Source organism: Lissotriton helveticus, chromosome 11 (genome assembly GCF_964261635.1).
Source record: "Lissotriton helveticus chromosome 11, aLisHel1.1, whole genome shotgun sequence".
Lineage (NCBI taxonomy): Eukaryota > Metazoa > Chordata > Amphibia > Caudata > Salamandridae > Lissotriton > Lissotriton helveticus.
Window position 1 is genome coordinate 222477208 of NC_136072.1, and position 13670 is coordinate 222490877.

The following is a 13670-nucleotide window of genomic DNA, read 5'->3' on the forward strand; positions in this document are numbered from 1 at the left end:
CTCTTTCCCTAAAAATTGTATGACTGGAATTAGGCTAGTAAGTTTGACATCCCAGTGTCATCCACAGCCTTTGTGGTGCAATAAGCTGGACACTTTGAGATTAACCACTGGCGGACTATGAGATGACTCAACCCTAGGCGTCACCTCATTGATCCTCAACAGAGTCAAGTCCTCCGCATGAAAAGAACATCTGTTTGGGCATTACTTTTCTACATACATGGGCAAGTCAGCTAATCCTCAACCACTCTTACATTCATTATTTTAAAGTCAAATACAATTTGCAGTGCTACAAGCTTGCTCCATCCATTATTTTCAATCATGAATTTCATTTTCATTGGGGGAAGTAACAATAGACCCCATAGACTTCCAAATCTTCTGAACCCAGTGTTCCAGTGTTCCAGCCCCATCCTAATGTAAAAATCCCTACCTGGAGAATTTTAAGTATGGGCACAGGTGTTTCCTGCTAGATCGAAGTAGCTCATAACCTATTCAATAGGTCACCCAACCAGCCCTCCCTCTGTGTTAGATAAAATAACAATGAAAATGACAGGTCACGGCAAGGGTGTGAGAATAATACATTGTCTATCACAAGTGTGTTTATCGACTTATTTAGTAAGTACATTGTGCTAGCCCCATAACACAGATTCTAGCATGAGTTTGGAAAGAGAGAAATCCAGCCTTCTTCTTCATTGAGCCCTACATTGTTCAATTTATATGTTACTACTTTAGCCACTGTGATAAAAAATGTGGTTTCTCAGTTGTCAGCAATGCTGACGACACCCAAATTGTCTCTGAAAATCAGCAAGAGTCGGCTGCCAATTTCCTCAGTTGTATGCAACAAATTAACAAATGGACGATAAGTAATTGCCTAAAACTAAATTCTGACAAACAGAAGTCTTGCTATTGGGCAATAATGCATCATGTTGGTCTCCCATCTGGTGGCCATACGAGCTAGGATGTGTTCCGCTTCCAGCGACAAAAGTAAAAAACCAGGGCGTTGTCTGTGACAAACACCTGTCGTTCGACAAGCAGGCGAATGCAATTACTTCCTCCGCTTTTCTTACTTTAAAAATCCTGAGAAAAATTCTGCATTTCATCCCGCTGATTTGAGGCAATTAGTAACGACCTCACTCTCTCTGAAATAGATTATTGCAATACCTTGTACATTAACCTACAAAAACTGAATAAGTTACAGTTCTTGCAGAACTCTGCTGCCTGATAGCTGCTTGGAACACCTAGGCACTTGTCTGCCTCCTCTAAGGCGCTGGTTCATCTTCACTGGTTGCCAGTTCACAAGCGTATAGACTTCAAGGCTTTGTGCATTGCCTTCAAAACCTTGTATGATGAGTGGCCGAACTATTTTGAAAATAAATGTATCTGATATGTTCCCCCTAGGTCATTGTGCTCTTCATCAGCATTCAATCTTATGGTTCCTAAATTCAAACGAGTCCTCTGGGATTTAAGAAGCTTTATTTATGGAACAACTAAACAGTGAAATGCCTTACCTCTCCATCTTAAGACTAGTACTTCCCTGTCCTTAATAAAGGAACTTAAAACCTGGCTTTTTAACCTATAGTTCCTCTGGTTTCTCTTCTGTCTTTTTAGCCGCTCTGTTGTTAGATTAGCACCAAGATGCCCATGGGCAATCGAGCGCTTTATAAAACCTATTTTCATTTCTTTAGTTTCTTTGCTAGAGTAATGACCATATTTTAGGATTGTATTGGCAAATACATGCTACCTCAGTGTTTGAGAAACATTTTGCTTATAGATTGGAACCCATTATATATGTCATTTTTGTATACCACACTGTCGGTTGTTTCAGTTACAGGCCAGCGCTCTTCAGGGCTGCTATCAACACCATCACCCTTTGCTACAAACGTGATATTGAAGGTTTTTAGGACATGTGATATATGTGCACATTACAAGGATTGTACAGTTGGTTCGTGGGGGAAGAAAGGTGGCTTATCCCAGATTTTTAGGATAACCAGCGAATAGGTCAATTAGTCTCATTCAGATTTTGGCTAAACTATCCTCGTGAAACTAGCCTTCAATTCAGTACCACTCTTCTGTGGACCAGCATTGAACAGCACTGCACTATTTATACATGTGGCGTCTTGTTTATTGTTACTTTATGCAATGCAGTCTTGTTGGAAATGTGTGTTGCTCGAGAAAGTACACTAAAATTAAAGTAATGTCGGAATGTAAATAGATGTTGTACTTTTTGGATTGCTTGCATACAAGCACAGCTTTTCCTCTGAGTTCATTACTGCCAGGCGCTGGATCAGCAGGGAATACATCACGTTTTTCTACCGTATGTTTTATGTTGAGATAAGAGTAAAAGCGACTGATCAAGATGTTAGAAAACCTTTCTAAGATGTTTTCTAAATCCTGAATAAATCCTCTTAGGCAGATGCTGAAAGCCACAGAAGTGATGGCTTATGTACTCCCCTCTGGGACATTTTGAGAGCAATTAAGGCCCGAGTTGTCTGCAGGACGTGTACGGCTATCCTCCTGTTAGTGATGAAAAGGTTTTGTTTTTGCTTTACATGGTTTAGGAAGGCATTTGAACAACGTACGCCTTATATCAGAAAATACAAGCTGACATATTCTTGAAAACCACTTTGTTCTGTATAAAGTTAAATATATCACATTTATTGTTTGTTTCCTTGTATTTTCCCCTCTGCTCACATTAAAGACTTACTCTGTTATTTCACTCTCCAGGAAGCAGACACTGACGAGAATCAGGGAACCCTGACATTCGAAGAGTTTTCGGTGTTTTACAAGATGATGTCCTTGAGGCGTGACTTGTACCTGCTGCTTTTGAGCTACAGCGGCACAAAAGATCATTTGACTGTGGAGGAGCTGGGGCAATTTCTTAAAGTGGAACAGAAGGTAAAATAACAAAAGTTTTTGCCTCAAAGGAAGCTGGTAAATTAACGTGAGCTGGATTTTTTTTTATTTTTATGTTTTTATTAGGTTTTACAGGTGAAAGCCCCCGGGAGGGGTAATACATCAATCATGTATCCAAATTGTCACACATTGAATAGTCACATAGAATTCACTGTTAAAAGTTGTCTGTAACTTGTAAATGCTCTCACGTCCAGCAAAATAAAACACAAATTGTACATTATGACCCTCAGGATTGCAGATTAGGAAAGTGAAGGTACCGTGATATGATCTCTTACGAGTCTTCTCTAAGGCTATGTGCTGGCGGGGTGAATGCCGTCAACGTGTGCTGGATTCTTGCATGACTTAAATTATTACGATTGGCAGGACCACTATAATCATCCAGCTGTCCACAGCAAATAATGGTTTAGACTGCTGAATTCTCGCTTCGTGCAAACCGATAATGTTTTCAGCACACCAAAATAACAAAATATTTCTTTGAAAAAGTATTTACATTCTGTATCAGGCTGATATTGACCCATTTCATTTTGCTTGTGCCGCAGCTACCTGGGGGTTGGTTGGGTGATGTATCGTTATCTATGTTGTTGTTAGCAAGAAACCTCAAGAAAAAGATTTACAAAATATAAGAAAAATGAACTGGATGAAAAAATTCTTCTTAAAACTAAACCCGACCATAGCTGATTTTGTTATCCATTATTCTAATGTCTGTTAACACCCAGTACGAAAGGGCTTGATTTTAATACCATCAGGGCAGTTCACCCGGCTAGTTTGCTGGACTGTGTCAACTTTATCAGTAAACACAACCTCAGCATGGCCAAATGCTAATCTGAATAGTTGCAAAATATATTTATTTCCATAACTTTACTTTGGCAGAATCCTGCAGTGCAAACGGTTATAAAAAACAGGCTTACGTTCACAGTTCATCTTGTATTCCTATACTTGAGTTATGAAACTCATAATTATCTCACTAGTATGACTGTATCAATAATTCATTTGTTTAGCAGATGTAAATATACCTCTAGTGTAGGAATGTGGCACATCCATCCTAAATGTATTAGATGTGCGTGAATTAGATACTTATGGCTGTGGCAATAAAAGAATAAGCAACGTTTTTGTTGTTTGTTCTCAATTGAAAATGTCAGTGGCATTAAAGTCAGAAATATATGACCCTCCTAAAGAAGTTTACAATTGAAATTAGAATTTTTTTTAACTCCCACTGATTCTAGTGGGAATGGTGAGGGTTTTTCAGCTAACCAATAAGCATTTCTATTCTCCGTTAATTATTGGAATTAATGACGCGAACCTTGTAGTCGTTCATACAAACAACAAATTAAACTTTTTACCTAGACACATTTATTTGAGGATAGATTTGTTGCATGTTTTTTGTTGTAAAAAGCAGGAATCCTAATAGTTGACATAACATTTAATCGATGGTAGCATGATCCCGGACTCCCTGTGAGGGGCTATAACTACTTCATTTACCTCAATAAACATTCATCATTAGTGAGGAATTAACCATTACAGATTAGGTGTGGAGTGCTGAGCCTGATCCTAATCTCCTTATTAAGTCTGCATCACTCTGAGAACACCAATATGAGGAGGAATTTGACTTGCCTTATCCCTGCCTTGATATGCAGTGAGGACACAGGCAGCCATGATGGCAGGTATAAGGCCTGTGAAAGACAATTCATCAGTAGGCTCTCGCTGAGCTTATGGTGATGTGTGGGCGAGGTGCTGTAGCCAACCCCATGTTAGAGGTATCCCCACCTTGGGCTAATTTTGAGCAGATTGCAGCAGCGGCAAGGATGGTCAGTGAATAGAGCATCTGAGGGACCTGGGGGATTGGATGGCCCTGTAGGGCTGACATGAAGTGGAACAGGGAAGAGATGGGGATTTTGTAAGTGATCAGAATGTAATACAGACACCCTGAGAGACTGAAGACAAGCAACACATACCCAGGAAACAGTATGCATGTTCACAAATTAAAGTATAGAGCTAGTCTGAAACTAACTTCTCCTGTGAGCATAGAACTCATGGACAGAGAAGAGGCAGAAGTTTTGGATAGATTGGGTCATATCTGCAACACTTTTGGGAGCTGCTATGCGGAATTGAGGTAAAAGATGGGCACTAAATTAGAGAACTTTGGGAACTTGAGTCAATCACAGGAGGGTTCTGCGGCATTTCAGGGTGTTTAAATATTAGCCATTGACACTGAGGAAGAATAGGTGTCAGCACTTTCACTGAGAGGAGAAAGGCGAATGATGTGGAGGAAGGGAAAACACTTTGCCTCTGTCAGATGCACTAACCCGAGATATCCTGAACACAGCGGGAGCGGTGTTCGTCCTACCACACCCCTCACTGCGATGCAGAGCACATTTCTGTCAGCCCGTGTCACAATGAAGGGAATGGGACAAAATAATAAAGAAACAGGAGCTGGTCCATTGGCTCACTGAACACACTTGCTTGTGGTTGCCAGGGAGGCGTTGCTCTTGACATAATACCAGTTGGGTGTTGAGGGTGTGGTGCACACTATGATATAAACATAAACAGAATTACTTTCAGATCATCACACCTAATGCAAGCTCTCCCCTGCACATCCCACCACTTTCTTTTTTTTTTTTTTCGTCCTCATTCTGCAATAGTATGTGTAAGGAGTTGTCGGGTACCCTTCTCTGTCCCTTCTGATCTTTCACTGCCCCTTATCGGATCTTGGGTGGGGAGTCTCCCATTAGTGGTTATTTCAGATGGGGTCCCTTTATTTCCATTACCATATTCAATAATGATTTCCGTCCGTGGGGGGAGCTGGCCATCCTGGCCACTCGAACAGGCATTTGCCCGTTTATTATTGCCATCCCATAATCATTGGACTTTGAGTAACATGAAGTAGATTATGTCTAGAGAGTAATGGTTAAAGCTAGTTTGGTGAAAATCTTCCCATATTTTCCCCAAAACTGTACTTCTTGCTAGGTTTCCCTTTCCTGTCCAGTTTATTCATTCTGAGGATTGAGTTTAACCATTCCCCGTGAGTAGGTGGTATCGGACTTATCCATTTTATACAAATCTCCCTCCTTGCCAATAAAATCAGCAGAAACAGTAGATTCTCCTGTTTTTTTGGTTAGTTTATCCATACAATTTAAGCTGTCCACCCCAAAAATGACAAGATTTATACTTACATCCAGTTGTCTTCTCAATACCGTGCTTAAGGTCTTACCCACTTCCTGCCAGAAGATGTCGAGCTGGGGGCACTGCCGGAACATGTGTATATCGTTTGCTTTCTCCAGACCACATTTGGGGCAGTTTTTTATTCTTGCCCCGTTGATCTTGGATAACCTTTTCGGAGTCCAATAAGCTCTATGGGCAGTAAACAGATGGTTTCTCTTTAAGGCAGCAGGCTTTACAATGGACCAGCATTTATCCATAGATAATTGCCATGTGTTTTGGATATCCAGCGATGGCAGGTCTTTCCCCCAGATCGCTTCTGGAATCAGGAAATTCTCTTCCCCCGCTGTTATGAGGGCCCAGTACCAACGGGAGATCTCTTTATTTATGGGCGAGTTCTTCATCACCTCTGTCTCTAGATCCTCGTTTCCCTTTTTTTTCTGTAAGCGATTTTGCCCAGCTAGAAAGCTGGTAATATTTAAATTTAGATAGGAAGGCATTTGTGGCTGTGGTCAATTGATCCCAGGTGACTATGGTATTCTCCGTCATCAATTGGCCCCATTCTTTGATACCTGCTGTTTTTAGCGGGGTGGCCAGGCTGTCCTTGAGGCAATCAGGAGTGCCTGGAGATTCCCATATGGGGGCTAGCTTACTATAGTATGGTATGTTAAGTCTATTTCTTATTTGATACCATAGTTTGGCTGCAGAACTGAGAATCTTTAGCTTCACCTTCTTAAAGTATTTCGGGTGGCCGAATTTATATAGGAAGTGACCTGTTCTTCCAGTCATTGCTTGTAAGTATTCTGGGTACTGTTCGAAGCTTTTCAGCAGAGATCTTATGTATTTAAATTGGAATGCTCTGTAGTATTCGAATAATTCGGGACTAGCTATCCCCCCTTTTCTTTTTTCCTCCTTAGTTTACTCCATGCTATTCTCGTTCCTTTGGATGACGATTATAAAATATTTACACAGATTATGGCAAAAAGGCTAGGGAGAATAGCTGGTAGTTTGATTAACACGGATCTGAAAGGTTTTGTGAAAGGCAGACAACTACAAGATTTAACGCATGAACTCTTTGGAGCAATAGACATAGCCACCAGTGAAAAAATACCCTTATCCATAATCACTTTCGATGCTGCCAAAGCATTTGACGTAAAGAACTGGGCATTTTTGAACAGGGTTATAAACAAATATAATCTGGGAGAGAACTTTCTATGAATGGTAGAGGAAATATACAGGAAACCAAGAGCTAAGATCTTAATCAATGGAAACCTCACAGAAAATATAGTGATCAAGAGAGGAACAAGACAAGGGTGTCCCCCATCACCACTAATTTTCAACTTTTATATGGGAGCTCTGGCAAATAGTCTCAGAAATCACCCTTCTATATCCCCCTTCACGCACCTAGGATGGAGTAAAAAAGTCGTGTTGTAAGCAGATGACTTAATGATCTTCACAGACAATTTTGTGGGTTCTATTGGAGCAATAGAAGAAACCCTAACTAACTTCGGGAAGGTGTCAGGGTACCAGACTAACCAAGCAAAAGCGGAAATTATGAGTTCGAATACGCAAATCAACAACCCCTATATCAAAGATAAGATAAAATAGTTAGGAATTGACCTGGTTAAGGAGTTAGACAAAGTGACGCAGATAAACCTTAATAGAATCGCAGGTGAAGTCAGAAAACTACTCAAGGTATGGGGAGGGTTGGCTCTGAGCTTCCTTGGGAAATCTAACATAATAAAAATGGCCATCCTGCCTAAATGTACTTATCTTTTCAGCACCATACCGTTAGAATTCAAGAGAGAATCATTAAAGAAAATCCAGGGGGAACTAACATCCCACCACTTTCACTTCAGTATGTATTTTATCATTTCAGTGAACCAAATCAGCAGGTAGCCTGGATCTTAGTTCAGTAGGATGGTAGGCTGTTGCCTTCAGTTAAGTCATTGAATAATTGCCTGAAAGAATGGAGTCCTTCTCCAATCCTAAAGTGATGTAAGGCACCTTACACACATGCCTCACAATATTAAACTGTCCAAACCTGGTAAACCATTGTGTTACTTTGCCCTCGAGCTATCCCTAGCAGTTATCTTTAAACATTGCAGCAGGCTGGGAATTGGATGCTGAGGGCAGTTTCATACACGCTATCAGTTGTAGTCCTGTATGTCCTGACTTGTTACCTTTGCTGAGAGCTGCTGTGGAGAGATTGTATTGTAAGGCATTAAAGATGCCCCCTTGGGGGTGCGTGACTTGCAGAGAGACTTACTGTATAGTTTAAGGCGTGCCGATGTCCACAGCAGACTCGCAACACAGGATAACGAACACAATGAGGAGTGCCTTCTGCAACCTAAAACTCCTTAATAAAATCAGTCCTTCCTCCTTCCGAATGATCTCGAAACTGCAATGCAAGTCCTGCTTATGTCCAGACTAGATTAAGGGAAGGCTACTCTCACTGGCACGGTGAAGTCCCACATAGCCCCCTGAGGACCCCTCTAATGAAGCAGCAAGGATGGTCACCGGAGTCAAAAGACTTAATCACATATTACCCTCACTGAAAGATCTAAAGTGGCTCCTAATTAAAGCTCGCTGTCACTTCAAAACTGCTTTTCTCACTCACAAAGTCCTCCACACTGGTAAGCCAGCCTACCTGGTGCCCAACTCACTACGACAGGCCAGTCGAGAATCCTAAGAATCACCAACACCCTATTTCTCATCCTCCCAAAGAAACATAAAGAAAAAGCCCTGGCAAGCTCCTTCTCGGGCAATGCCCCCAAAATCTGGAACTTCCTACCTGTACGTCTCGGCACCAACCCCGCCTTCATGATCTTTAAGATACAACTAAAGGATCTCCTCCTCAATCTGCACCTCAACCCTCTGGACTGTAATCCGTAGCGTATTTAGGAAATCTCTACTCCGCTCTATGTATAGATTGTTGTGCATCTCTCAACACCAATCCAGATGCAACCCTCGACTCAGTTATTTACTTTAATTAATTGTTGTCTCATATTATTACCTGTGTCAATGCTGTAAGGTGCTCTGATACCCTCGGGTCTTGCCAGTGCTGTATAAAAAATCTCCAAATAAATAAATAAACAAACATGAAGAGCATTTCTGCAGTAGGACAATAAAACCAAAAAGGTATTGGAAAATAGACCAACACCCCCCGGGGTGCGGATGACAGACATAATGAAACCTTTCCCTAGGTGCTCTATGTTTACCGTTTATTTCCTCAATCTCCTACTGGAGTTCATGTTTTCAATGAGATGTCAAACCTAGAGCTATCTCCAACTTTATTTTTTGTAATTGATTTCCCTCTCCTGCACTTGTGTGCCCCTTTTTTCCCTTCTCCGGTCTGAGGCTTCTCACAAGTCACAAGATAAAGCATAATTACTCCTACCTAATCGAAACTGGGAGACTCATACCCATGATTCCACACTGCAGCTAGAAGCAGGAGCGTAATATGCCGACTGCAGCTGGAATTGTAACCAAATATGTAGATTTGAAATCGATGTTGCTGGATTTGACCACTGTATTTTTGGTTGTCCTGTTGTTTTTATTTTAATATTGTCTATAACAGTAAGATAAAGCTTCAAAACATGTAATTGACACAAAATTAAAAGCAAACTGTCTAACCATTGTTTTCTTCATTTCTTTGCAGATGAATAATGTAACAACAGAATATTGCCTTGATATCATAAGGAAGTTTGAAGTCTCAGAAGAGAACAAGGAGCAAAATGTTCTTGGGATAGAAGGTATAGCACATTATATTCCTTGAATATCATTGTGAAATTGTGGCTATACTATAATGCTATATTTTTAGTTAGGAGAGCCTTGTATGTGCAGGTAATTACTTTGCCTGGGTTTAGATTAGATTAATGTGTGTTTTCTCTTGAAGCAAGGTTTGACAGGTTCAATCTGTATTGTGCAGTGTTTTAGTTAATTGATTGTATTTCTAATGTAGAACTTAATTGAAAAATACTATTTTCTAAATGAAAATAAAATACAATTGTTTACAGTACTGTAGACCGCAGAGACAACAAGACAATATTCAGCGTGCAGTAGAAATGTATGAAAGGAAAGGAAGAGTTAAAAAAAGATCCAGGCCAACACGTACCATGTTTTGATTGTATATGCACTCCTGGACACTTTCTTTTTAACAGAAGAGCCCCTGAGATCCTTTCTATTGCAAAGTATGACCAAGGGTGGCTATTCTGTTGGTGCGGGCTCAGAGAGGAGGGTTGTATGAAATTGTATATAGGCTGATAGCAGTTACATGCTATTATATAGCATCAACTACATCATCTATCATTAATACGCCATGCTAAGTGTGGCGCGTATATAATAGCTATTCTTACATCCACTTAAATTACTTGCACTTACCATGTGATTAGAGGGTGGTTCAGTGACATTCATGTGATATTGCTGTCATAGCATATAACACATGCGATACAAGGGTGATATACTGCAAGGCGGGAACTGTAAATGCCTAGGTTCTCTCGCACAAGTACCTTTATGAAAGAGATCCTCATAAAAATACTTTATATTCTACAATTTGCACCTGATCAGGATGGCCCTTTGGAATTATGGTAAGGAGAGTGATCAGACACTCTGGTGTCTTCTCCTCCCTCCCCCCTGTGGGGCTTGCCCACAACTAAAAACGTCAATTTGTTGCAAGTACAGACCTAGTACAGGCCATCAGGACTGCTGCACTTGTAGTTGAGTAAGAACTCTGGTGCCCCTTGCCTTTGAGTCATCACACTCGAGTGGTGGAAAAGAAACTCTTCACAAAGCAAGGCTCAAGAGAGAGCGAACAAAACAGTCCGCGTTTGACAGGATTTTAACTGCCATTCTGTCAATGTGCTTCTATGGGATTTGCACGGTAATGCACAATCATACATTATGCACCTTGCCTATTCCTAGTGGTTGGCCTACATGGAGCTGCTCTCACACCTGTAGATTGATCTTGGCATTAAAGCACCAACCCTCTAGTGGGTCTATACTCAGGGGGCTGTGATTTTTGCCTTATGCCTCAGTTAACATGCAGTTAATTTTTTGCATGCATGTGGAAATTATGCTTTCTAATATGGAAAAAAAAGTCCAGACCTCCATCAACACCTGTCTGAGGTAGATCCACCAAATCCGCTGACCAAACACCATCAGCAACAACGAGTATGGCAGCAGATTTACCAACTCCTTGCCCACGAAGAAATCATGGAAAGACAATGGGTAGGTCACACACTCCGCAAGCCTGTGTCAAACACCACCAAACAAGCATTGACCTGGAACCCTCAAGGGAAATGGAATATAGAAAATTCAAATAAACACCTGGCGCTGAGGCCTCTAGTCTGACTGCAAGGAAATGGACTATAACTGGATTCTGATTGAAAGAAGAACCTGAGCCAGAGATGGCTGTAGAGTCTTGGTTGATGGCTTATACCCCAGGAGGGTAGTAGGCAGTAAGTAAGACGAAGAAAGACTGCAACCCATCTGGCGACAAAGATATTTTATATCTATAAAATAAAGAATACTCTTAATAGAAAGGCTTTGAATATGATCTATATTTTCTTTAGTGGACAATGAGATGAGTCGTACTGTATCTATGAAGAGTGCCTTGCTTTGTTTGACCTTCAAGTGTAACTAAAGAATTGCAGTGTTGTCAGATGCCGCGCCTTGTGTCTTCGCGGACTAAAACACCAACACAAGCAATATGTTTTTTCCTATGGACAGAAAGTCAGATCACTGTGGGTTTATTCACCCTTTCATTCTTCCGAGATTTATAAAATGAGTACCATTAAAAAGGGTAACCATAAACAACTGGTATTCAGCCACAAGAGTTCCCTTTTTTGGGTGAATATGTGCTTTGTTATTACATGTTATGTTTCATATCGTAGAATAACTATTTGAGGTGCAGTTCAGTCTAATAACATTTCCTGCCTTTTATAAATTGCGCTAGAATACGTAATATTACAGGGATTAGAGTTTTATTTTTGTAATGACTCAGTGGATTTAGCCATTGATGGTGTGCTGGTTGCTGCCCTAAATATTTAAATATGTGCAATGTTTTTATGGCATAATTTAGCCAGGCACTTTACCTGTGTGGAATAGAAAGAGTTAATTAAATGATTCTGAGCAAATGTTTCCTTTATTCCAATGTGCAGAGTGCTCTTTTGCAAACCAAGGATATGCAATGTACATGGCTTGTGAACGGGAATGTCGTTGTGTAAAGCGCCTTTTTAGTGATGGGTCACATCTGATATTGTTGATATGCAAAGTCACAAAACACCTGCCTAAGGAATATTAATTCGATAGGTTGCTAAATATGACACCTGTGATTGACTGTGAATACGGAGATTGAGGCCTACAATGCTCAGCTGACTTATGTTCTCTGCATTTACTTCCATAATGGGCCATGTGTGTGCTTCAAAACATCCCATGTCCATTAAAAGCATGGGTGAATAATAAATAAGTATATATATATATATATATATATATATATATATATATATATATATATATGTTATGTTATGTTATGTTAAGTGTATTTTTTGAGCGCACAGCTGCCCCAGCGAAGGGGCGTCCTGGCGCTATGTCTGAAAAAGAACATAACAAACAAGCGGAAGTCAAAAGGAAGCTAATAAGGCAGGGGGAAAAGATAGGTTTTCATGACTTTCCTAAAAGCAAAGAGATTTTCCGAAGAACGAATGTGGACAGGAAGTGCATTCCACAGTTTGGCGGCCAACACCATGAAAGATCGACCGCCCACTCTGCATTTATGGAATCGGGAAACAAGTGCCAGACTTTGGCCAGCAGAGCGCAGGCTGCGCGAAGGAGTATAAGGAGTCAAGAGATGCTGGAGGATAGCGGGAGTGTCAGATTTCAGAATTTTAAAAGCAAAGCATAAGGCCTTAAATTCGATGCGTCTGATGACTGGCAACCAGTGTAGTTTAACAATTGTGCTGCGGGCTGAGCAGACACTCGGGAGGCCTACCAGGGCTCTAGCTGCCGCATTCTGGACCCGTTGGAATCGCAGGACTTCCGCCTGGTTAGCGCCCAGAAGCAATGCGCTGGCGTAGTCGAGTCTGGATTGTACACTCGCTTGAACCACCATCTGGCGAGTGGAGGCATCGAAAAATTTGAGGATAGGCCTCAAACCACGTAAGATGCCGAAGCACATAGATGCCACCTTCTTGGTGTGGCACGAGAAGGTAAGTTTGGAATCTAGCCAACCGCCAAGGTTCTTTAGTTCCGACACAGGTTTTGGGGGAGATCCCAGCTCTTTAGGCCACCAATTAGCACCCCACAGCTCAGGCTGTATATATATATACACATACATACATACATACATACATACATACATACATACATATCATATGGCATTACAGCGCGGGGAGCAGGCAGTTGTCTTCTGGACCAATCAGTTGCTACCCTAGCTCGGGCGCGATTAGTGCTTTTTAATGCATATGAGGTCACAAACAAATCCTTGCCAAATAGAAAATAAAAGGGAGTGCACCTCTCATGCACCCTCCTCTTTTTGATTTGGACTGGATTACAAAAGACCTTCTTCAGAGTCGGAAATACCTTTGTAGCTCGTTTAAGGGCCT

The 13670-nt window shown here is 41.0% G+C and overlaps 1 protein-coding gene across 6 annotated transcripts in view; it reads left to right on the top strand.

Moving 5' to 3' along the window:
- PLCH1 (phospholipase C eta 1) overlaps positions 1-13670 on the top strand; it is a 942696-nt gene that overhangs the window by 503979 nt on the left and 425047 nt on the right. For all 6 annotated transcript variants that reach the window (XM_078667769.1, XM_078667764.1, XM_078667766.1 and 3 more), the window contains exons 6-7: positions 2722-2892; positions 9728-9821. In XM_078667769.1, the coding sequence (XP_078523895.1) occupies positions 2722-2892; positions 9728-9821 (265 nt within the window). The remainder of the gene's footprint in view (positions 1-2721; positions 2893-9727; positions 9822-13670) is intronic.